At 40.1% G+C, this 25,480-nt stretch overlaps 2 protein-coding genes across 4 annotated transcripts in view; one reads left to right on the forward strand and one right to left on the reverse strand.

Annotated features, from left to right (window-relative positions):
• Positions 1-1,161: 1,161 nt before the first annotated feature.
• Positions 1,162-16,453, forward strand: LOC110962972 (probable ribonuclease ZC3H12C). Of its 2 annotated transcripts, XM_051959010.1 has the most exons (6): positions 1,162-1,637; positions 10,816-11,661; positions 13,289-13,428; positions 13,594-13,828; positions 14,488-14,594; positions 14,771-16,453. In XM_051959010.1, exons 2-6 carry the CDS (start codon positions 10,928-10,930, stop codon positions 16,291-16,293), a joined length of 2,739 nt encoding a protein of 912 aa, XP_051814970.1. In that variant the 5' UTR covers positions 1,162-1,637; positions 10,816-10,927; the 3' UTR covers positions 16,294-16,453. The 2 variants fall into 2 exon arrangements, with proteins under 2 accessions (XP_051814970.1, XP_022066812.2); XM_022211120.2 differs by lacking the exon at positions 1,162-1,637 and having other exon boundaries at positions 9,652-11,661.
• Positions 16,454-22,516: 6,063 nt separating this feature from the next.
• The window catches only part of LOC110962975 (radixin-like), a 75,160-nt gene continuing 72,196 nt past the window's right edge, over positions 22,517-25,480 (reverse strand). For both annotated transcript variants that reach the window (XM_022211125.2, XM_022211126.2), the window contains exon 15: positions 22,517-23,400. In XM_022211125.2, coding sequence (XP_022066817.1) covers positions 23,236-23,400 — 165 coding nt within the window. In that variant the 3' untranslated portion in view covers positions 22,517-23,235. The remainder of the gene's footprint in view (positions 23,401-25,480) is intronic.

Raw genomic sequence — 25,480 nt, forward strand, 5'->3', positions numbered from 1 at the left:
AAAAACAACCTTGAATCCTTGAATATGATACATTTTCAGCTGTGTCATCCAGTTCTAGTTTTGATTGATCTCACAATTTTTTTATGTTACCAACATTAACAATTTTAATTGTTTAATTATCTTAACCTTAGGTTATGACCTGATAGTTGTGAATCTTACAGTATCCTCATCAGCCTCAGCTGTGCTTTGTGTTTAGCTCTAATTAGCCCGTTAGCATGTTGACAGACCAAACCAAAAGCAATTAGCAATTAACTCAAAGAAATGTCGTCGTCTCAACTAGTAGATCACAATATCCCCTTCAGTAAAGCAGAGCTCCATTCACTTAATTCTGTCCTAGTTCTGTGCTTAGTTTGACAAGGATTCAATTCCTTGACAGCTTCTTTTGGAATGTATTCACACTTGTTCCTTTTTTTTTTGCTAAAGGGAAAATCACATTTTGTGGCAGCATTTGGTAAAAATAATAAACCGCCTCCTTTATGAAGGTGAAATGATTGTCTAACTGGAGCTGTTTAAGTCCGTCCTGACAGGCGGCCATTCTTCCAACCTTAAAGTAATACCCCTTTAAAAAGGCGCTACACAATAAAACCCTACTCTTGCTTTTTTCCGCCTTCTCTCTCTAGTTTTCCTTTTTTTTGCCTCGTTAGTATGAACTCCTCTTTCTTCCCCACCTGCTAACTTTCCATTGGACACATATACGCGCGCGCACACACACACACACACACACACACACACACACACACACACACTCCTGACACCCATTTTCAGGACTACTTTTAACATAATTTGTCTCATTGTTTGAGTCAAGCCATTCCCCCCACCCCAAGAAACAAAGCGGCAGCCGTCTCCAGTGGGCCAGGTGTTCCACAGAGCTCAATTCTGGGTCCTGTGTGTTCTTTTTCCACTTGCTCTTTCTCTTCATGTATCTGTATTTGTGTGTGTGTGTTAGTGTGTAATGGCCCTAAGCACTGGTGTGTCTGTGTGCAGCTGCCTGCCGAGGACCCTCCTTTGTGTTCCCCCTCCCCACTATTGTCGACTCACGCCTTCTCGTCCATTCAAGGCTCGAGCCGGCGGATGGGCTGGTGTCGTGTGTGTGTTTGTGTAGTTGTGTGTGTCTGTGGGGTGGAGTTATCCTGCCATGTCTTAGCGGTGAGGTGGGCGATTGGTATACAGAACAAGCTGTGGTGAGGACAGGAAAAGTGCGTGTTTGTGGTCAGACTCCTGCGTGTGATTGGCCACCGAGAAAGGGGATGGTTGATGCTTCACACTCCATCTGTTGTCAGTCTCACTCTTCTGAACCAGGACACTGCACTCCAACCAAAAAGGACGACTTGAAGGGTTGATCTGCTGCTTAACTCACCCAGGAAACTCATTTTGTTCAGCACCACTCGGATTGACAGCTTTACTTTCTCCATCTCTCTAGTGGATACTGAGATTTGGCTTTTTCTTCCCTTTAAAGAGGACTTTTCGCACACTTCTGGGTTTTACTTTACCAGCACCATAATTGGGAAATTCCCCTTTTTAGTTTATTTGAGCTTTGTGGCTGAAATGACCAAAGGTAGCGTTTCAGGAGAGAAATTGTAGGAGGTGTTGCCTTTTCTCTGTTTTTGCTGCCTTCCTGTTTCTCTTGGAACTGTGTGGTAAGTGTTTTCTTTGGATTGTGTTAGCATAAAGTTAGCATGCTAAAGAAAACTGAAAACAAGGTAATGTTATGGGACCAGTGTGTATTTGTGGTGTGATGCTGAAGTTTTAAATTCTTTTATATGCTGGAAGTTACAAATTCTTCATCAAATTAATACTGAAACAGGTGAATTTCTACAAAAGTGTGAGTGATGTTCACGTTGGAAGGCCTCGGTTTAGGCATACAGAACAGAAGGTGTTTACAAGTGAAATCAAGATTAAGTGAAATGATTTGTGTGCTTTTTTTAACAACAAATTCTTGGGGAATTCCTCGGGATTCCCTCCCAACATGCTGAATGGTTTCATTTCACTCTGGTTCAATTCCTCCAACCAACCGTTAAAATATTGTAAATAATAATAAGTGAATGATGATTAGTGAATCCAGTTTTACCACTAAATCTTCACATGACGGCCCGTGACTGTGGGTTTAATAGCACTATAAAAAATACACCCAAAAAAACAAAAACAAAATTATAAAATAGTTTAAAAAATTAATTAAAACAATTCTAAAAAATTAAATCAGCAAAAAACATAAACAATCATCACGTAAAAATACAACGATTTCCAAGAAATTAAAATAAATTTTCTAGACTTGAAATGTGTGCATTTTTTGACTTTGATTAATGAAAAGATATTTAAATGCATGGAAAAAATGAAATTAATTATATTTTAAGTCTTTTTTAAATTTTAAAATATTAATTTCCTTTGAAAAATTTGTATGACTATTCTATGTTGCAAGTTTTTATTGTTCAATGTCTGTAGTTTTATTGCTATTTGATATTGGAACTGTATATATCTCCCTAAAATTATAGAAGCAATACTTCTTCTGTTATTGTCACAAATTGTATTTAATTTTTGAAATACATTAAGTTTCCTAAAGTTGAAAACAACAATTTCATCTACTAAAAGGATATCAACTATAAAGATAAAAATTATTTGTGAACATATAAATTTGCATATCTACTTAAACAGTCTGTTTACTTTCAAAATGTTTCGCTTTCATTTTTTAATCCAAGTTTTATGGCAAGTTTTTAGTGTTTTTAGTGTTTTACATCAAGCATGTAAGTGTCCAATTTAGTTTTGTAATTTTCTTGCTATTTGATACTGATGCTAGGTATCTCTCATTTCAACAAATCTTTGTCAAATTGTGATGCAATACAATACTTCTGTTACTGTTGCCAATTTTAGAAATATATTTACAGCATTAAAGTTAAATTGAACAGTTTCATCTATTAAAGTATATACTATAGAAAATATCATGAACATTGTCATTTACAAATGACAACTCACTCTTCATGGCATTTAGCTAAACAAAGTGATCTGAGGTCAGTCTGATCATTGATGATTTTCACCAAAGGATTCAGGAATTTGTTTAAACATCTCAGAAACTCTGGAGGTCATGTTTCCTTTAATTGTCAGACCCCAGAAGAGGCTGTCTGGTGCCAAATGCATCTTCTTCTTTTCCTTTCGGCTTTTCCCTTCAGGGGTCACCACAGCGAATCAATTCTGGTGGCAAATGCATAATAACCTTAAATAATCCCTGTATGGAGATAAATTTACTGTACTTTAAGTACATTTACAAATATATGTGCATCAAAAAAGTTGTAATTTTCTTTCAGGAAAAGTCTAAACTTTAAGGCTGTTATGAGTTGCAGGTTTGTAATTCAGGCATTTCAATTTGTAATTTAGTGGTGTAGTTTTATTTATACTGGTATTTTGAAAAATACTAAAAAATATCCATAAAATACATGACTTTGATTTTTTTTTACAGTGTAAGTTAAGATAAAACTTTATAAATCCCATAGGAAATTCTTCTTTTTGCAACATGGAGGCAGAGCCAGATATAACCTTCAGAGGTGAAAGTGAGTTCCAGATGAATCCCCAGCAGACAGACAGACAGACAGACGGACAGACAGACGGAAAGTGCTGATATGTATCGCTGAGGGTGAATCTGGGCACCACCAGTTGCAGCAGAGAGGATGGGTCGAGGTTGGAGGAGGAGGATGCTTTCAGCGAGGTCCCCTGTGGCTTCAGCAGGCATCTGTTGCCCCCCACCCTACCCCATATATATATGTATGTATATATATATATATTTATATTTGCCCCCACCCCCTAGCTCCCTGCTCGCTCTTTGTCCCCCCCCCTCCAGCCGGTCGCTGGTGTGGCAGACTGGTTCACTGCCGGCTTCTTCAGCCAGCAAATGGCAGCCGTGGGGCGGTCCTGAGGGACTGGTCAGGGTCTGACCTCAGGGGAGCTCATCCCTCCATACACCCCCAGGGGGACTCACCCTGGATCATCAGAGACACCCGGTGCAGAGGCAGCGGCGGCCAGAGGGTCACCGAGGTGGAGGCAGCAGCATCTGCTCACTGTGACAGACTGACAACCACCAAACACATATGTGGTGGTTCAAACCCGTACTCAGAAACTACTAGAGATCATTTGCTTATTTAAAAAAGATCTCAGTTTGTCGTCCCTGCAGAGAAAAGTAAAGGAATTTCTTTACAATACTGGCAAAGTCTCATTTCCCCCTCAGGCTCTTTCTATCGATTACAGTCTCACAGAATTCAGTTGGTGTACATTTTCCTTTATATTAAAAGACTGTTTTTTATCCTTCTACATTATTAAAATCCAAAAATCTTTATATATTATCAAAATGTGATTCAACCTACAAGTCTGAATTAATTTGAAATGAACAGATTCCAAACCAAAGAGTTGCTCACTGCACATCACTCAATCTGACAGCATACCTTGAACTCCTGCACTGTACTTAATTAAAAATCACTGATACAGGAAAGGTTAATTGAGACACTTAATCCACACTATAATTCCATTCTGCTGCAGCTGATTTTGCAGTCTACATGCGCAGAAAACAGCAGAAACCACAAACTGGAAGCCTTTCTGTGGCATTTTATATCAGAATGTGAAACCTAAAGCCTGTCTCGTCGTTCTGATAATCAAGCATGGCAGAATTTAAGCAAAGTCGTGTTCCAAAAATACCTAAAAGTCTGTAAATTCCTCGTGTGCAGCTGTAGATTAATGCAAATGCAAACGAAAAACAAAAAAATGACTGGTTCATGCTGGACAATTCATTTTGAAGGTCTAAACAGGATAGATTTTTCTACTTCTGTAGTCTTTTTGGCCAGTTTCATAGAACATTATCTCAACATTAGTGTCTGCAGTGCTCATTACGCTGACAGTAATATTTAATCTTTCACAAAACATTTCATGGTCTTAAAGATAAAGATGGATAGAGAGATTATCTATAGATAATTGTACTTCTACATTCTCCCAGATACTTTGTTCTGTGAAAATTGTGTGATGTTTTGCAACTCCAACATCAATAACAACTATACAATTTGATATTATTTGCTGCCAAAATACTGAAAAACAGCATTATTTCACTAGAGTAAAGGGCTTTTTGCAGTTATGACAGTTCAGAATTAAAGGACAATTAAAATATGTTTAAGAATGATGAACTTTTCAACTTTTTATGTTTCTTCAAAACAAGATTTTTTGTTATTTATCGGAATTCTTTTTTAAAGTGTGTTGATTCACCCAGAAATATCTGTATTTTTTCTGAATGTGCATATATTTTTCTAAAACTAAGAGTCAAAGTGAGAGTCAGACTACCCAGTCAAACAGCAGAGATCAGAGTATGAGTGGGTTCATCCCCACTTGCTGTGTCACCGTCATATTTCTGCTGAGTCCTAAAGCTTCCGTCTGGCAGCCTGAAGCCGCTGCATTACCAGGCATGTTTATGTGCATGTGTGGGGGTGAGCCGGTTTAAAAATCCCCCAGCCTCCGTCTGTGCACGCTGCTCAGGCCCTGAGAACAATGCCTCCGTCACAGGAGGACAGATTGGGTGGCAGCTGCATTGTTGAAGGACGGCAAGCCAGACACACTTCTTCCCCCACAAGCCCCCGATACACACAAACTCACTCTCGCTCCTTCCCTTTGTGCCCCCTTTTGTTGCCGGCGGACTAAATTATTCTGGCTCTCTTGTGGCATTCAGGATGACAAACAGTGGCGCGGCAGCTTAGACGTCGGGGGTCGGGACATTAGGAGGCCCCCACTTTCCGGTGCTTTACCCTGCGATCCCAGAGATTCCTCATTACAGCTGAAATATAACCACACTTATGCATGTATATGGCGTCCAGAATGGATTCTTTTGAATCAGTTTGCAGAGACAGGTGAATTAAAATAAATCTACTTTGGAGCTTTCAAATGCGTTTGAAGCTATTTTATGCTCAGAAACTAGGCTAATCCTAATTTAAAGTGAGGCTAAGTTGCAAAATTTGAAGGGACAGTGAATTTTTGTCCTTTCTGAGGCTTTGTTTACATTGCTGCAGTTGCTTAGAAGCACTTTTGTTTGACTGAAGCCTTTTTAGAAGCCAAAGTTCAAGAAAGTGATCCAGTTATTTAAATATAACTGAGGCATTCGACTGTCTTTCTCACAGGCCTCGGAACAGTTTGAAGATCTGGAAGTACCCTGCGTGGGTATTTCCACAGATAAACAAACACTCTGACACTGATATTTGTTTGTGGTGGGCGTCAGAATCAACCATAGCAGCTCCTCTGTCCACATCATACCAGTCATCACCGGTGCTGTGTTTCTACCAGTTTCATATGACTGATCTGTAACTGTCAGTTCCTTTGTGTAAATCCCTCTCTGAAGGTGAGGTGTTCCTGTTTACCAAAAGCACGAGCAGAGAAAGACCTGCATATTGTCTTTGTTTTTGATAATCTGGTCTGATGTTGCATTGAGGGGGAAATTTATGCATCAAACTAACAGGATCCAAGAAGAAGAATCTTCAAAGGAATCTAAACTTTGGTTATTTCAGTGTGTGCATTTTATGCACGTGTGTCCTTTACATGCAGAAGAAATGGGAGCAAAAGAATACATATTGTTTTTTTAAGGGGGTCACTAAGCAATTTACCATCACAACAGACCTCTATTTGTTTCAACCAATCCGTGGACACCCGCAGAGCCAGCCGGCCGCATGTAGAGGAGAAACTGAGCCTTTAAAGACCATCGGTGGGAGGGGGAACCGAGAATCCTTCATGGAGGCCTCATAAAACCTTATGCTGATGACAGTGTTGTATTCGCACATCTGACAGTAAAAAATAGCAAATTGTACTGACCTTTAAAAGGAGCACAAGAATGGTTCTCTAGCATTAAGCTGCTGTGGACTCTGCATGCTGGCTGACAAACTGTACATTTAGTACAATATCATGAAGTTAGAGACTCACTGTTGGATGCTTTTGTAAATGATCTTCAAATACATTATGGCGTATATTACATTATTTTCCTGGAGAAAAAAAAAGCGTCTAAATTTAGCTAAACTGAACATTATCTTTCCTATATAGAACACATTCCTGTGTGTTTATTTACAGGTCAAAGCTCCCCCTTTTGTTGCCTGTTACTTTCACTGTAGGTGGTGCAGGTGCTGAGGCTTTGTGAATGCATAATATTGGCTGTTTGGCATCAGGGCTATGATTTGTTCTTGTGTTTTCGTTAAAGTTATAAGTGAATAGTCATAAGAAGTGATTTCTAGGGAAAGACGTCTAGTTTAATCTTAAAAAATGGCCACTTTAGAATCTGAAATATCAACAATTAATCCTCATATTTGGTTGATAGCTTCCCTTTCAGCACATTTAAAACAAGAGCAATCTGAGATTTCTGACCTCCGCCAAGGGAAGATGATACGAAGTTGGAAAATCTAAATCTGGATCCAGAATCCAGATCCTTAACCGGATCAACACAAAATTTGAATGGAGTCTTCCCTGGGCCAAGATCCACCTCTGGTGAAAATTTCATGAAGATCCGACAAGTAGTTTCTGAGAAATCCTGTCCACAGACACGCACACAGACAGACAAATAAATAAACGGACCCGATCGCATAACCTCCTTGGCGGAGGTAACTAACACTGCCCAGAAATCTGTTTTTATACCATAAACTGTGTGTAAAAAAACTGAATGTAGGGTTTGAAAAGTGACCTGCAGGAATGAAAGCGAGTTGAAACCTGCATGTTTCTAGTGGCCAGCAGGGGGCGGCTCTAAAAGAAGCCAGATTGTATAGACATCTATTAGAAAATAAAGCTGCTTTTTTTTCTTGATTTGCTACCTCAGTAAAAAAAAAAAAATTCCAATGAGTTTATGCTCTTAATCACTAGTTTCACAACTCTTTGAATTCAGCACACTGTTCAATCTGTAAATGATGCTCCCATTTTCAGGAAAATAGACAATAAACCAGAGAATGTTTAAGGGTGATTGACACGCCACTTCTAGGTCACAGTGCGTATTCACCCTTGAGTTCTCAGTCAGATCCACCCTTCATATGTTTTAGCAGATTTCAAAGGAGCAAAATGGAGCATACTCAAGGTTTCACACAGTATCTCTGACTCACCTGAAGTAAATTACAGGTATAAGCTTGCAACTGGGATCACATTTCATGTGTCTTTCACATCCTGTTCTGCTATCTAAGTGCTATTGTTCTTAGAATCCCCTTTACTGACTCTACATTACAAGAACAACCTAATGGTTGCCAACTTACCGCTCAATTCCTGTTTTGCAGAGGATTTTTGGTCATGCAGTAAGGAGGCCCTACTAGTTTTTTTTTTAGTTTTTTTTTTTAGCTAAACGGCTGTTTTAATGACAGTTCTCAACTCACTGCATGCAAATATTCGACCAAAGCAACTTTTTCTGTTGCTATTTTGATAGGGGCACCATTCACTTAGCTTCGCCAAATACAGTTGGGTAACCTTGCCAGCAAGTTGATTTCTCGCGATATTTGTGAGTTCACAAATCTCTCAAGAAACCATCTTGCTCCGCTCCCACATTCACTGTTCGTACAGAGCCAAGTTGGCACGGGCCAATCACGCAGCAGTATTCGTGTGTGGGGCGGGATATCCGGGTGTGAAGACGACACCAAGCACCAGTAGATCAAAACAAACACGGCAACCGAGGACAACGATCGTATAGATGCTGCTATTAAGTCAGTTTTAGCTGAATCTCCTATTGCTTCTTTGAAGGAAGAACAACGAGAGGCGCTTTGCGCATTTCTGGATGGTAAAGATGTTTGTGCTTTTTTACCTACGGGTTTTGGTAAGAGTTTAATCTACCAATTGGCTCCGCTCGTTGTGAAGATCCTGCGACTGGCTAAAAACAGACCTGTCAGAGGCGGGACATACTGTTGCATTGTCCAATCCGTGCCTTTTTCCTCCGAACAGATTTACATCGAGCGGTCCCAGATTGATATTGTGGAGTACTATCAAGTACTACACAATTATTAATCTGGCTATTGCCAGGTTAACAGTTGGGATTGGTTTAAAGAAATACAAACAGGCTAGAGTGTATTTTTCCTTATGTAGAAGAATAATGAGGTGCAACTAGACAGCTCTATTTTGATATGGTCATCCTTGCACATTTGTATATCTCCAAATTACTTTGATCTGTTAGTTTCATTTGCACTAAGTTAGATTTTCATGAGGAGGCACAGTGTGTGGAACTATTGGTTAGATTTATGTGTGACAAGTTACAAATAACTTTCTTTGGATGCTATCGTTCTGCTGAAGATAAGCTAAGAAAAGCTAAACGAAGCTACGCTAAGTCTTTATTAATCCCACAGCGGGAAAATTTGCCATGTTACAGCAGAAAACATCTTCAAAATGTAGCATAAACATAAAAAAATACTAAATAAAACAAGATATGCACAAGTGCTGATTATAGAAAATAAAGTTATTGCACGTCACTGGTATTTTACAGATTCTTTCATGAATGGAAATAGTATTTAAATTGCACTAATTATTATCTATGTTGCACAGATTTTATGTAAGTAGAGAAATACCCATGAAAGATAAGATCTGCTCAGTCCTTTAGTTTTAAAATCAGAGGGCCTAAGGCTATACTTTCAGTCACACAACTTTTATTTTTAGTCATGTAAAACCCTCCTCTATCAATCAATAACACACGCTTAGCGTTTATGCCACAGCTGACAATAGAGATATTGCATTATGATACAATATGTAGGCAATCAATGCCTCATCGGGCTTTGTCGGTCTTTGTACTTACTCATGGATCTTTGCCAATGTAAGGAGAATGTGACCTGGTTTGTGTTTTAGCTTGGAGGCAGGGCATCAGAACATGCGCAACAAGCGTTGTCAGATCCATCTGTACATGTATTGAGAAGTCAGTACATGCAAAGTAATCAAAGAGTCAGTCCGTTGAACTTACATCAGTCAAACAAGCCATCATTGATTAATTTTATGGTTTTAAAGCATGTGAGCAATAAGATATTTGCATGCAGTGGTGTTTTGTTTTATCCTTGTGTCATTATTATTAGTTGTAGGCCTTTTCAAAAAATACAAAGCAATGAATTTTGATTTCAGATGCCAGAATTCTGTCAAGTTCATTTGCAGGGTAATAGCTTTTGGCAGGACTAGCTCACGTTTATCTTTTTCTTCGTCTAATTTATGTTTTTTTGACAGCAGCGCCCATCACTGCTAAAATGCAAAGCAGTGCAGATAGATGAGCAGGTAAAGGAGGTTGCAGCTTTCAACTTGCCTATTTGCCTCTTAAAAGCTTTAATGTGTTCCTCATGAAACATGTACCGTCACGAGATTTTATATTTGAGACATGATGTAAGGAAGCTTTCTTTGTGTCTGAGTTCTACAGTGGCATCTCAATAGGCTGATCAGGTGGAGCAGAAACACTTTGTCATGAAACCTTCCAAGTAAAGGAAAGTGATGATGCTACTTTTTGCTTTGCTGAAGAGGAGGTCATCTGCAAAGTTTTCAGGATTCGCTTTATTATGGCAGGGAGAAGCAGAGAAAGAGGATTTTTCATGTTGATTGGGCAGATTTTTTCAGCTTAAACTGAATACTTTTGGACGTAGCTGAGCTCCGATGACAGTGCGAGGCAGACCAGCTTCAGATAGCGTTCAAAAATGTTTAACTAGCATGTTTATATACTCCAGATTTACATCACCTTTCAATACTATATGTAACTGATTAAGTCTCACAGGTTGTGGAATCTGTCTGTGCCCAACCCCTTCCTGCATATTTACAGTTCAAATGAATCTGTCAATTTCCACAGAGTCCTCAGGAATATAACAGGTTGCTTCTTGTGTTTCCTTCAAGCTTCACTCCCAGGACCAGTTGGTGAGCAGTTACGAATCGGCAGTAACGGTGGGGTCGGTCCGGTGCCAGGGAGGTGACGGAGGGGGTGGAGCTGGATGTATGAGACGGCTTCATGGGCCTGAAGGACCATCTGGAGGATGGGACAGGCCACATCCTCAGTCTGGGGCTGGATCTGGACTACCTCCATGTGGAAGGTGCTGAGCGGCAGGCCGGCCCAAGCTTTGCGACGGGTGCTGGGAATATAGGAGTCCTCCAGGCCACAGCTGGTGCACCGAGCAGCAGCAGCAACAGTATTGGCAGCACCAGCACAAGTTTTAGCACCCATTCAAGCTACAGCAGCAGCAGCAGTTGCAGCAACCTTTCTGAGGAGAGTGCCATCTCTGACAGTGAAGATGAACGGCTCCAGTCTGAATCTAAAGACCTCCACCACAGGGAGTCCTCCAGGCTGGACCTAGCACCAAACCAGCCCTCTGGAGACCCTCTACAGTCACAACCATTAGCCCCCACTGACCCCGCCACTGACTACCGTACCAAAGTGGAGTTTGCTCTCAAGCTCGGCTACTCTGAGGACCTTGTGATGCTGGTTCTTAGGAAACTGGGCCCCGACGCACTCATCAATGACGTACTGGGAGAGCTAGTCAAACTGGGAACCAAGACAGAGATGGAGCAGCCTGGAGGTCCAACTGTCTCCCAGTCTCCCTCCTCATCTTTGTCATCCTCTTTGGCCTGCTCTTCCTCCTCCGACTCCCCTCTAGACTCCTGCCGGCTGCCGTGTCCGTCCAAGCTGCTGGAAGACAAAGAAAACCTTCGTCCTGTTGTTGTGGATGGAAGCAACGTAGCCATGAGGTGAGGAACAGAAGCCAGAAACTTATGTAGCTACATTTTACATGATTCAGTTCATTATTATTTACACCAGTTCACAACATACATCATCCCATAACACTTTATATAGTCAGATGAAGATGTACGAATTTTAAACTGAGAACCCAACAGTCCAGAGTTGCTTCACTTTGAGCAAGATCTAGTAGAACAAGTGCAAAAACTAGTCCACTCTCTGAGGATATAAAATTACTGGAGATTTTCCCCAGGTCTGTTTCTGTACAATGCTTCTAAATCCTGACTGAAACACTTCAGACAAACCATTTCTGTGCAGATGGTCACATAACTGGCTTATTGGCTTTCAACCTTTCAAGAATTTTACAAATGAAAGTGAGGTTGGATATGAGTCTACTAGAACACCAGGACCCAGAGTAGGCTTTCATTCCAACAACCTTAAAAGCCTGCGGTACACAGCCTGTTAATAAATAAAATCCATTGTTGTAGAGAAAAGAAAATACTAATTATCTTGTGACAAAATCACCTTGGTTAGCAAACATATGTTTATATGACATTATGCAGAATCACTGGCTGTGTGCTGCAAGCATTCAATGTTTTCAGCGGACTCACTATTATACAGAAATATTTGAAAGGTTAAAAGTAAAACTGCTTTATTGTGATGTAGTTTAACCATATGTGTGTTTATAAGAACCCAGTTTTTCTCCAAAAAAACATTTGTGTTGAATAAATTTTGCTGATTTTGACAGATATGGTGGTGTAAAAAAAAAAAAAACTAGGAAAATGACAAATAGCCTTATAAATATAACAAATGGAAAACAAATTAAACTGAGCAAAGAAGTAATCCACTGTGATGTTGGATGTTTTGTGCAGATATCCTAAAATTTTCTTCAGCTTACTGAGACTGTCTTTGGGTTAGAATAGAACAGAACAAAAGAGAATTTGAAATATTTTATTGATCCCTAAGGGGAATTCTTTTGTCACAGTCGAAAGTGAAAAGAGTAAAGTGACCACTACCACAAAATCAGATAAATAAGGTAAAAAAAAAAGGTTAAAAAAACCCCAAAATCTACTAAAATACACACAAAAAGTGCAATAATAGTGATCCTAAACTATTTCTCGTATTTGCTGGTTAGCTATGAGCATAATTACAATAAAAATGCAGAGTTTATCATTTTAAGCCACTCATCCATGTGGAAAAAAGTCCACAAAAGTCAACAATATAAAGCTAAAAGGTTCAAATACTAAAAGTATATGTATTCGACTTTGTGTGAACTGCTACAGAGGATCTTTAGGTGTAGCGTTTGCAGGCCTGCTGAGGTATTTGTTGCTTTATTATCATCTCATCATTGCACAACTGTCAGTTTCAGCAACAGTTGCACTTAATAGAACATGTCTTTTGAGGAATTGACAGAATATGGCAAAAATATACATTTTATATGTAGAAAATAGCTACTGAAATCTAATAGACACATTTATTGGAAATATAAATTGGAGATATATTCACATGGAACACCTTTACTCCTAGATAATAAGTGTTTCTATGTTTGTTGGCTGATCATGGTTCAAAATACATGCTCAGTATTACTGATTATTGCATCACTGAGCGTGCCCTCTGCGTTTCCTTCTGCTCATGCAGTCATGGAAACAAGGAAGTGTTCTCCTGCCAAGGCATCCAGCTGGCAGTTGATTGGTTCTTGGAGCGAGGTCACCAGGACATCACAGTTTTTGTTCCCGCCTGGAGGAAGGAGCAGTCACGACCTGATGCTCTTATCACAGGTAACAGCTACAGCAGCTTTAACTGCTGAAGACACAGTGAAGAGACACTGTCAACAACCAAAAGGATGCACTTAAATTCCCTGGTTTGGGAGGGATTTTTTTCATTCTTCAATTGAAAATTTCATGATTTCTAAACTTTTAACTGTATCTCCTCTCTTCGTTCAGACCAAGAGATCCTCCGGCGACTTGAGAAAGAGAAGATCCTGGTTTTCACTCCATCTCGTCGTGTTCAGGGACGCCGTGTGGTTTGTTACGATGACAGATTCATTGTGAAACTGGCCTACGAGTCGGATGGCATAATCGTATCCAATGACAACTACCGGGATCTGGCCAATGAAAAGCCAGAGTGGAAGAAGTTCATAGACGAACGCCTGCTGATGTACTCATTTGTGAATGACAAGTAAGAAGCTCATTCCAAACAAGTAAAGGAAGAAAATTCAAATTGAAAACTGATTTAATGCGTTTTTGCTGTCATGTTTTACAAAATCAATGTGTGCACAGAAAAATGTTCACAGATCAAAGATGAAGGCTTTGTTGGTGTGCATCAGCTATTACAATAAAACATTTGTGTTCAAGAAAAAAAATGTCTGCAATGTCCACTGGGTGCCACAATCACAAAAGAGCTTATGTAAAAGATTCTAAAACCAATCCTACGTCCCTTTAAAGTTTGCATAATATCATTTTGCAGGGGAATATTTTGAGGTCTGTCTTCACTTTTGCAGCACTGATCAAATCACCTCTGAAAACATCATAATAGATACTATCTTCTCCAGTGTATGAGCTGCTTCTAGTATTGCTCAACTGATCTGTTGGCACAGGATTGTTCTTGAATGCCAAATATGCACCTAACATTAGTTTTCCTCTAAAAAGATCAGCTTGTTACGTGTAATAAAGCTGTTGTCCCTGCAAAATATGGAAAATACAAAGCCACTACAGACCATCCTTGATGTAGTCTCTGTTGAAGTTGTCAGAGTTGTTGAGTCGTCAGCAAAACTGGACAAAACAAAGACAAGCAATGACAGACTGGATCAAATTTTCATCTTGAAACTCTGTATTTAGATTCATGCCACCAGATGACCCACTGGGACGCCACGGACCGAGTCTGGAGAACTTTCTAAGGAAGAGGCCTGTTGTTCCTGAGCACCGGAAGCAACCATGCCCTTATGGTTAGTAGACAATGATGCCAAAGTATGTTATGCAGCTCTTTGTTAGAGAGTGTTGCTGATCTGGAGCTAATAAAGTTGACAGAAAATATACATATACTTTTCACTAGCCAAGATGTTAGCAACAAGTTTAATTCAATCACATTAATTATTAGAAATGTTTTTTCATCCTCCATTAGGGAAAAAGTGCACATACGGTCACAAGTGTAAGTTCTACCACCCTGAAAGAGGCAGCAAACCCCAGCGATCTGTGGCCGATGAACTCCGTGCCAGTGTCAAAACTTCATCAGTTTCCTCCAGAGGCTTGTTGGAAAACGCCCTGATGATAAAGAGCCAAAATGATAAATCAGAAGAAATGGTTGAGACTGAGCCAAGCCGGAGCATTGGAAACAAACAGCTTTATCAGAGTCCTCGGAGAGCCTTCAATGATCTCATGGAGGACAGACTTCGGATCCATTCCAAAGCTGAAGGCCGGAGGGGAAGCGGCAGCAGTGGCAGTAGCAGCTGTAGCAGCAGCATTGTGGGTCATCCTGCTCCCGGTGGACCCCCGTCATCATCTGGACATCTGGATCACTGCAAACTTCCTGGGGGAGGCAGTGGAAGCAGCTTCAGGACTGCTGGAGGTTCAGGACTGATCCAGGCTGAGTCCTACCACAGATGTGAGTCTCCAGAGGTAGGCTACCGGTCTTTGGTGAAGACCTATTCAAGCCTTAGCCTCCTGGTTCCTCAGACTCCTGAATACTTTTTACCGGCTGATCTGCGAGCAGGTTCGCTGCTTTCAGACTGTAGCAGTGAGGGAAGCGTCAGCTCCGACTCTTTCTCCCCAGACCCCATGCTGGACGATAGCCCCAAGTGCCACCACCACCATCCTCACCACAATCACCACTACTCTGGACAGTATGCCCAGCTTCCAAGCCTCGCTTCCCATGGATTAACCCAGCACTCTCCCTGTGGTTACTCCGTTCCTCCAGGACTGCGCAGACACCATGGCTTTGGCATGGAGGACCCTCCATTATCTGTTCCTTCTCATGCATCTCCACGTCCCTTCAAGACCACTTCTTCCTACATCCCACCCCAGCGTCAGCACCCGCTGCTGAGCAATTTTGTTGGGGATTTACCACCTCGTCCACCACACCCAACCCTACCTTCCACCACTTACTCCCAGCCTCAGAGCTCCCCCTTCGGTCGCAATCTGATAGGCTCCCTTTGGCAGGAAGGTGGGCTTCAGGACTCCAGAGTGTATGAGGGGTCACCACTTCAGGCTAGAAGAAACTACTCTGGACTAAACCAAAAACCGCAGCATCAGATAAACTGGGCCACCAACTATCAGACAACCCCAAACACTTGCTATGATCTGTTTTCCCACAAGAATCTCCCACAAGTTCACGGAAAGTCTTGGTGTTCTCCTTGGAGCCAGCAAGCTCTTTCCCCACCTCATAGCCTTTCAGCAGCAAGTCTTCCACCACAGCAGCCTCTTCCATCCATTGCTACCCACAAGAATCACCTGCCTCCAGCTCCTCAGCACCAGGAGCCTCCAGCCTTGGGTCGATACCAGGACCTGAGGGAGAGAGTGTTTGCTAACTTGTGCGGCATCTTCCCACCGGATTTGGTGAGGATGGTGATGACCAGGAACCCTCATGTGACGGATGCTCAGGAGCTTGCAGCTGCAATTTTGATGGAGAAATCGCAGCACAGTTCTTGACTACAGACAAAAAAGTGAAGTTAAATCTTCACTTGACTCACTTTTGCAGAAAAAGTCAGGTTGGACATACACAAAACTAAAAGCACACCATTCAAGACTGCTTATTGCCTTTGCAGGGATGTCATCTTGTTTAACAATAATGGTAATTTTTGTAAAGGGAAATCCCAAATTTGCCATATTTTTCTCTAAATATGCCTGCAAGTTCAGCACTTAAAACAAGGAAAGGTTTGGGGGTTTACTTTGCATGTTTTCTCTATTTTTGGTTGCGAGTCGAGATGCTGCTGTACTTTGGGAGGCTTTTAATGTGTTTCAAGGGTGACAGTGTTCTTCATTTGAAATTAATTTATTTGTTAAATTTTAAGTTATTTGCATAGTTTTATTAAGTTCTTCGGCACTTTTTGTTATTGTTGCATTGTTTTTCTTTTTTTGGCAATCATATCAGGGTATAGTTTAAATTTGTGGACTGAAATATTAGTTTTTCAGTTACAGAGACGACAACATGGAGGACGGAAAAGGAGATAGTGAATCCTAATTTTTTTCTGCCACTCTGGTAATACATTCCTACTGTATTTTTTGCTCAACAAACAGATCAATGGTTCCTTTCTGAGAGGACAGGTGGCAGATCGGTTGTTGTGAGTTTTTGTGGATTTCCCCCCATAAGGAAGTGAAACTCGAATGGCACCCACAAAAGACGATAGCAAAAACTCCACTTGAAAACCCCAAGCTGTTGTTCACTTTTGAATTAGAGCTATTTCCTCTGCTAGGATCGCCCTGTCAGCTGACTGCATCAGCTTTCAGTACTGATTTTTTATTTTATTTTTTTTAAACAAACACTATTCTTATCCATCTATAAACCGTATCAATGAATTTGTATCAAGGGGGCGGCTGAGAGCACAGTAGCCCGAAATGTTAGGTGGAGCGAAAGATTGTTGGTATTATTTTAATTTAAAATATGTTAATTTATTACCTTTATTGTGTGTGAATGAGACACAGGGTCTCCTTTGTTGGTGATGTCACCACTAGAGAGGGTTTCTGTTCCTCAGACAGGGTGTGGTACCTGCGGACATCCACAACTTAGCAGTAAAAGATGGCAAACAGACTGGCAAGAGTTTGGAAAACACCTTCTTGAATTAAAACAAAAGTGTGTTTCTGGAAATTTAATCGTACAAAACAGTGGAATAACCTATATATTCTCAGGGGCATTGATAATCTCACTGGTTAAATTAAAACACAGTGGATTGGTAAGGGAAAAGGTACAAAAATACGTGTAATAGTAATTTTGGTTAATTCATTTCTGACCGTCATATTTGAAATAACTACAACAATAACAACAGGCTACGTTCTGTAGTTTTTCCAGTATATTTTCATTAATTTTTATGATTATTGTTTTTTAATGCTAAAAAATGCATTTCATGATTTTGCAGAACTCAGTTTGACCCTCCAACTAGCAAGAATTACTCAAAAAGCAACGTATTGTCCTTTGAACCTATTTTTTAAGCTGTTTATTCCTAATTTAACTCACTTTGAGCTGCCTTGGTTGAAATTTTTAAATGCTATTTTCATACTTTTTTCCACCAGTGGGGTTATTTTAATGCCTGAGGAACTGTTTGTAAAGCTAAAGCTCCTGCTTCAGTAGCAGAATTTCCAGTGATGACACCTCTCTTTGTTGATACAAATTGTATCATATAAACCTTTAAACAAGATCATTGTTTTATATGAAAAAACATATTTAAACAAAAAATATTTTGAGTTGAATATTTTAGCTTATTATGTGGCAAACGTTTGCCAGCGTTGGTGCTTAGGCTTATATATGAGGGAGATTTTATTCCCTTTTTTTTTTCCAAGTGCAGGAAACAGAATGCCGAAAATGCACTTTTTGGAAGCGGTTATTGTCAGTAAACTGAGCGTGGTACCGTGTAGCTCGAAAACATGTGACAGTAAGAATGATCAGGGTGTTGCATGTGAAGCTGTGGGTAAAGTTGAATTCTCACTTCTCAGGAGACACATTAAAGCTTGCTGGGAATACGTTCCACTTCACGGGAGCCAAAATTTATCGAAAGTGCCAGAAGAGCAGAATTATTTTAATGACCTCGGCCTCCACATTTGTCCCAGGCTGAGTCTGTCAGTTGATTTATTTTTTCTTGAAACTTTTACAGCCCTGCGCTGTGTTACGATGCCAGCAGCTGAGTAAATCTGCCACAATTTAGGTGTTCTCATCCTGCTGGTCTGGCACTGTGTGCTGCTGTTTGCCACAGGGTTCAGGCACTGGGCGTTTTCCTGTGAACACTGAAAAATTTTTTCTATGACCATGAACTTTTTAAAAAGCTATTTTTCTAATTGTATGTGATTTTTTTTTTTTATCCACAAGAAGCGATTGTAGTCAGGGCTGAATATTGGAGGTGAACTCATCACCAGTGTCGTCCTGTGTATAGATTTCTCCACAACAGTGAGTTCAGACTGAATATGAAACAAATTTGTCATTGGTTAGAAACTCTGACTTCCAAACTTCCACGAGTACAAGCTCTTTCTGTTGTTTTCTAAAAGTGTCTTGCTTTCTTTGTCTTCTTTATATGCCAAGTTAGTGGAGTTATTTACCTGCAGAAAATCAACATTTTCAACCATGATACAACTGTTTAGCACTTCTACTAACATAACGTTAGCCTAATAGCATAATTGCCTTAGTCATGTTTTGGCCAAATATGACTTAGGCAACTATGCTATTAGGCTAACGATAAGTAAGTCTTTACTGTTGAACAAAAAGGTGTGTAGTAAAAAAAAAACCTGTCACTTTTTTTTGTAAAACATAAAAGCAAATGCATAGAACAGATTTGATATCATGCTCAAACCACAATCTGGCAGTTTACATACCATCCCCAACCTGTTATGAATCAAAGTTCAGTAGATTGTTGTTATCATCATCTCATTTTAAAGCCAGTATTTATGGTTTCCAGTTTGCATACTACAAGTCCCAAGATTAGACATGCTGTGAAAATTATAAATGAGAGCTTCTGTGATTCATCTTTGACTGCAAGGCAAACAAGCGTGGTTGCATTACAGACATAACCCTTTTTTTTTTTTTTAAAAGCAATACAAAAATAAGTTCGTCCTGTCCCTTACAATCCTCAGCCTTCTGACTGATAGAGTTGGAGAATAATGTAAGGAGCTTGTGTGAGCACAAATTTACAATGTAATATCAACCTTTAATATTCATTCCTGTCTGAATTAATTACAATAGCGACAGGTTGGTGCTGCTAGTTTTCAGTGTTTTTCTCAGGTATTTTCATGATCAGTAAATATACGTATTTATATTATTGCTATTTTTATGGTTTAGAAAAAGATCAATTTAGCTTCCTTAAATTACTTCATTGTCTTAAATGGAGCCAAGATGCCTTTACTTTGCATTCTGGTGAAAGATTCATTCAAAGCAATTAAAAATGTGTATTTCACAGCACCGCCTCAAGCCTCGACCTTAACAATACCAGTCTTTCAGTTATTTGCTTGTACCTGTGCTGTTCCTCCTCAGACATGTTCCTCAGTTCCCCCATTTCAACAGTCCGCCAAAACTATAAAGCTGATTTTCTCTTCAGCAGTCTAAGACTTTTTTGCCTTCAGCATGTTTTCTTCTTTGTTCATTCACTCTTTTTTGGCGAACTATTACAGAGCTTTTGGTTCGCCAGCTTCTACAGTGATTTTAGTACCGTGGAAAGACACAGGTTTAGTCAGATGCTGTCAGCTAAATGGGATTTTCCATTTGTTCACATCCGCCTGCATTCATTCACGTAAACGCTCAATGCAAAATTTGCTTCCATTTCAGTCTGAACGCACCTTTAACAGTTTCTTCGGGTTTTATCTGCACTGGTGAAATGCTTATCTGACTACTGTGGCCTCAATTCCTGCTCCATGTACGGCGTCCGCATTTTATCATGTATTTTATCGAACAGGAATCGTAAAAACACCAAGTCCCTGTTGTTCGTTCACACCTTTATTTCTAGCGTGCTTTAATACAGCGTCATTTCTGCTGCAGAAATAAGTTCGCGTTGCCTCTTCGGGAACCAAAGCCGAGTAGAACGGCTGTTTATTGCTCTCCAGTGTTTCCCTTTTGCTCAGGCCGAGGCTGGTTATATGGAACCAAAACAAAAAAGGAGATTAAAGTGTTTGACCGCTGCTGCTGAGTCACTGTGTGTCCTGCTGGCAAATGAACAGTTTCGTTCCAAAAGATGCTCCGGTGCTGGGTGCTAAAACCCCAAAGCTGCCTGGTACAACTGCGCTGATTAAGTGTTCCAGAAATACCCATTTTAGTATCAAGTATTGCTGTATATAGTGTGCGCCCAGTCCAAATACGGTGGTGCTTTAAAGATTGTGAAGCTCGTTTCTTCTACATTTCTGCACAAATACGACCTAAAACATAATAAGAATTTCATACAATTCCTAACAGTGGATGCAGAGAACGCAGTTAAACACAAGACACAAAGAAGTTTGCTTTTGCTTTCAGGATCTGGTGCGATCTTGTGCAGCAGCTAAACATTACTGGTGACTTTGGATGAGTCCTGCACAACCGCTGTTATTTTATTCTTCCTTCAAGATTTTGGTATTTACCCTCATCAGCTGCTTGCTTAAGCTCCTCCTACGACATTTTTTTTTAGTAGATGAAGGTCAGCATTTTGACTTGGTCCTTTCAAAATATAAATTTTATTCTTCTTTAACTGTTTTTTGGTCCTGAGACCTCTGTTCTTCTGGTTGTCGTCTTGCTGCATCACCTACTGCCTCTTGAGATTCAGGTCATAGACAGTTCAAATTTCCTTTAGATTTTGCTGCTATAATTAATCCAGAATGGCAATAATTAGCTTAGAAAACAGGCCCACACTACCAGATTCATTAAGCAAAAAGCTCTAGTTTTGCTCTCATTGACAGTTTTCCCGCAGCTGTCTGGCTTCGGCACATCATCATTAGCAAACTGCAGATTAGCAGCAATGGTCTTTTTTTGGAGATCTTTCTCCATGCAGCCCGTCCATGCACACCATTGCTGTTCAGTGTTCTTCTAATGACCATGGAAAGGGTCTTAAGTTGCTTCGAAGTCACTTTGGTTCGCTTTGGTGACTTCACAGAAAATGGCCTTCGTCTTGGTGTGATTTTTATTGTTCAATCACCCCATGTGCACACGGTCTGTCTGACTGTGGATTGGTAGAATTCTAGACTCTTTTTTTTTTTACAAGCAATTCCAGCCTGATCAGTATCAAAAACACAGAATAGTGCTCTGTTCATACTACAACACACTTCCCCACACATGTGAACGTGAGATTCCGTTAGATCCCTCCTTTAAATAAAACCAGCTGCCCACTCACACCTGACTGTCATCCCATTGGTTGGAAACTCCTGATTCTAATTCCACCTTCAAATGAACTGCTAATCCTTCAGATTCACATACTTTTCCCACGAACAGATATATAACATTGGATCATTTTCCTCAACGTTTTTGTTTCAGTACTTTAATTCAGTTCTTTTTAAATCTACTTTTAGGACTTGTGTGAAAATCTGGTGTTGCTTTAGGTCACATGTATGCCAAAATATGGAAAATTATAAAGGGCTCACAAACTTTCGAGCACCACTGTGTAATTCGCTTAAATAAAAACAAAGAAACAGACTGGAATGCTTTTGAAAATGGGTTTCTTCAGACATTTGTGCAATGCGACGAAGCTTTAGCAAATGAAACCCAAAACAAAACTTGACAGAATCTGGAAAACTGTGGCCAAATGAGACGTGCTGACTGTTCTTGTGTTTGATGTTAAAGTCACCAATAAAAGCCCTTCTCAAGCTTTCACATGCTGCTCCGTCTGAGTGCTTTGAATGCTTTTTGTTGTAGCATGCATGAAAAAGATGGAATGGTATTTTACTACCTGTTAAAATGTTTGCTGCTTGTTTTTTTAAAGTTTGGTACAGTAAGAAGAAATCCAAAATGTTTACCGGCATTGATGGTCGGTACATGAGTTTGATCTCGCTGTTATTTTCAGGATTCCTCTGCTGCAAAACGACACCTGCAATCATTTGTAAATGTCTTTTTGTATTTAAACAAAACACCTCAATATGCTGTTATATTGTTGTGTCTGACCAACGTGCAAAAAGAAGTAATTTATGAAATACTGACTTGCATGTTGTAGTAATTAAGATTCAGATCTACCAGTTTTAACCTCAGTTGGGACTTTTAAGATCATCATATAGCTGCATATTTGGAAATATAAATTCATTCTTTATTGTGGGCCAAAATACATATTTAAACAAATGTCTTGATGGACAGTAGATGCCAACACAGTAAGAATGCCAAAGAAGCAAATCTAGTTTGCATATCTGCTCACTGCTCTCAATGTGAGCGTTTCCAAACAGCCGTTCCAGGAGGAAAGTTAGCTGGCGCAACATTAACTGTCCCAAAACAGAATGACAAAACTAGATGAGAAAGAAACAAGACGAATAAGGCGTTATTTAAAAAAAACTAATTAATTAATGACAAAAAAACATAAGGTACAGATATTGAAGCGTGTCGGCAACATCAACAAGCTACAGCTACAAATGGCCTTTTAATTCAGTTTAAAAGCACAAAATCAACCAATTCTGTCCAGTCTAAAGGTCCTGGTGTTGTTTAATTATAATACATGCAAGCGTTAGAACTGCCAGTAATGTACAAGGGAGGAGCTTGCTTTGTTTTTCTGTTTAAAAGACATGTGCTTCATTGGGAAGAGATTGGAGCTCTAAAAAGCAAGTGCGACTGGCCGACCGCCGCCAGGCAGAGCTTTGGCGAGGCTGCAGCTACGAAGCCCGATAGCTGGTCTTTCTCCTGGATAGAAAACGGAAGCAGGAGGTCCTGGAGCGGCGGCGGGTTCTGGGCTTCACACAGGAAGTGAGGCGTTGATGTGGAGATGAGACTGTTCTCCGTGCAGCCTTCGTTCTGGCTCACATGGACTCAAACTCGTCAACCCGCTGCTTGGTGTTTCCCTGGCGGATCTGGCGCAGGGTTTTGTACTTGTCTCTGCCTGCCCTGACGTTCTCGGCATGAAGCATGTCGTTCTGGGTTTTCTTGGTGTCATCCCGAGCGTCGGCCAACTCTGAACTCAGAGCCTGGATGGAGAAGAAAGAGAGTTTAGTGATGAGATGACACAGTTTACAGTTCAGACATTAGTAAGTCAAAATGATACCAGGAGTACATCATTTCCTTTTTGGACTTTCACTTCTCACGGTTTGACTATTTGTCAAGAAACAAAAATCTAGCTTTTTATTTTTATACTAGAGATGTTATAAATTCAATTTTTATCTCTAAATCTGCTAGCCTAGCTGCGCTAGACAACCCACGGCAACGAATTTAATTCTCTGCCAGGGTGGGTCTAGTTACCCTCCATAAGGCTCGAGGTTGGATTCTCCTAACACTGGCCGGACCAATCACCATGAAGTGTAGAGTCAGAAGGCGGGCGTAACGAAGTGACGACAGAGGCGTGACGATTCTGACAGAAACAACCAGCGCACAATAAACAGTTATCTTTCGACTCGGCTTTGGCCACAGCCCTTAAAGATTTGAAGGTAAAATTCAACTTGAAAGATAAACAAAGGACGGCACTGAAGTGTTTCATTGAGAAGAAAGACGTATTTGGACTTATGCCGACGGGATATGGCAAATCCTTAATATACCAGTTGGCTCCGCTGGTTGGGAAGCTAATGGGACTTAGCCACAATCTGCCGGTGCTCTAGGAACTACGTGAGCCTATTCGTTGCGTTGATTGGTTGTATACCTACCCAATTGCTGCAGAGGGATTTGATAGACAACCTTTTAGCCCGCCTCCCTCCCTGTCGAGCTTCCCTAGACCCTTGTGCCGTCAGAAACATGGGTGTAGCATGGCTAGGCTATAAATCTGCCTTTTCTGAGACAAAATCACTGACAGACGCAACATACACAACATTTTTTTCCACTTTTACAAACAAAAAAATCTCCCTTTTGTCTCTAAATTTGCTTTTTCTGTGCAGATCCAACATCAGAGTTTGCATACTGTGCACTGAACCATTTCCAAGAATTTTAATGCCATACTACACAAAAATGGCATCTTACAGAATCCTGCTGATCAGCTAATAATCAGTGCGTGAATAAAATAAAATTCTCCAGAAGGTGGGGCAATGGAAAAATTACCCATTGCTACTATTACTGCTGTTATTTTAGTGTGCCCATTAATGATTTAATGTGATTGCATCTAAATTGTGACTAAAATCATTCATCTTTAATCAAATTTTAAATTAAAAAAAAAAAAATCTATGAACCCAGAAACACACTGGCAGGTGTGAAAGGAATGTTGTCTTATTAAAAAAAACCATAAAACAAAAAAACACCAAATTTACACCATTTATCAGAGTCAGATAAAAAACACACACACACAAAAAAAAAAATCGCACTGAACTACTCCTCTGTGATGTCGTTCCATTGGGAAAACAAACCAAATCTAAGTTTAACACTGAATAAATCACATTATTTTACATGTTTCATTGACAAAAAAAAATAAAATCACAAAATATACTGTCTGCAGTATCCAGCATACTCTATAAAAGAACTGAAAATTCTGTTTTCATTCGTGACTCAGCTGAGACCAACAAAGATGTGATGAAAACTCAGGGGCTATTTATCTGAGCTAGGCTGAACTGCAGGTTGTGTATACACAGAGGAGACCGTTTATCATCAGCGAAGAATTACATCCTCGAGGTTTGGTCCGTGTTGGAAGACAGGCTGTTGTAGATGTCACGTTTCAAACTATTGTGCTTTAGCTAGGGCAGGGGTCGGCAACCTTTAACACTCAAAGAGCCATTTCGATCCGTTTCCCACAGAAAAGAAAACACCGGGAGCCGCAAAATCCTTTTGGCATTTAAAATGAAGACAACACTGCATATATCGTTTTTTTTTTTTTTTACTTCTATGCCCTTGTTAATCAGTTGTGATTAATTAATTACAAAGCCTCTAATTAGATTCATTTTTTAAATTGTGTCCTACCACTAATATTTATCTTACCTGGTTAATGTCATTTTTGCTCTTGGACCTCATATGTTACGTAATGGTAGCTGGAAATCAATATTTTGCGAATGTCTATTTAACTTGTAAAATCTATTTATCTATTTATCTTGAGCTACTAACTTTTCTCCGGTAAGTCGCTGCCCTATTTTCCAA

The sequence above is a fragment of the Acanthochromis polyacanthus genome, chromosome 14 (genome assembly GCF_021347895.1).
Source record: "Acanthochromis polyacanthus isolate Apoly-LR-REF ecotype Palm Island chromosome 14, KAUST_Apoly_ChrSc, whole genome shotgun sequence".
NCBI classification, from domain to species: Eukaryota; Metazoa; Chordata; class Actinopteri; family Pomacentridae; genus Acanthochromis; species Acanthochromis polyacanthus.

What these genes read in the sequence shown, in the direction of transcription:
- LOC110962972 (XM_051959010.1), top strand. Translation starts at nt 10,928, where the DNA reads ATGGGCCTGAAGGACCATCTGGAGGATGGGACAGGCCACATCCTCAGT. An exon ending in GGAAGCAACGTAGCCATGAG is followed by an intron (nt 11,662 to 13,288) that starts GTGAGGAACAGA and finishes CTGCTCATGCAG; the next exon opens with TCATGGAAACAAGGAAGTGT. An exon ending in GAAGCAACCATGCCCTTATG is followed by an intron (nt 14,595 to 14,770) that starts GTTAGTAGACAA and finishes ATCCTCCATTAG; the next exon opens with GGAAAAAGTGCACATACGGT.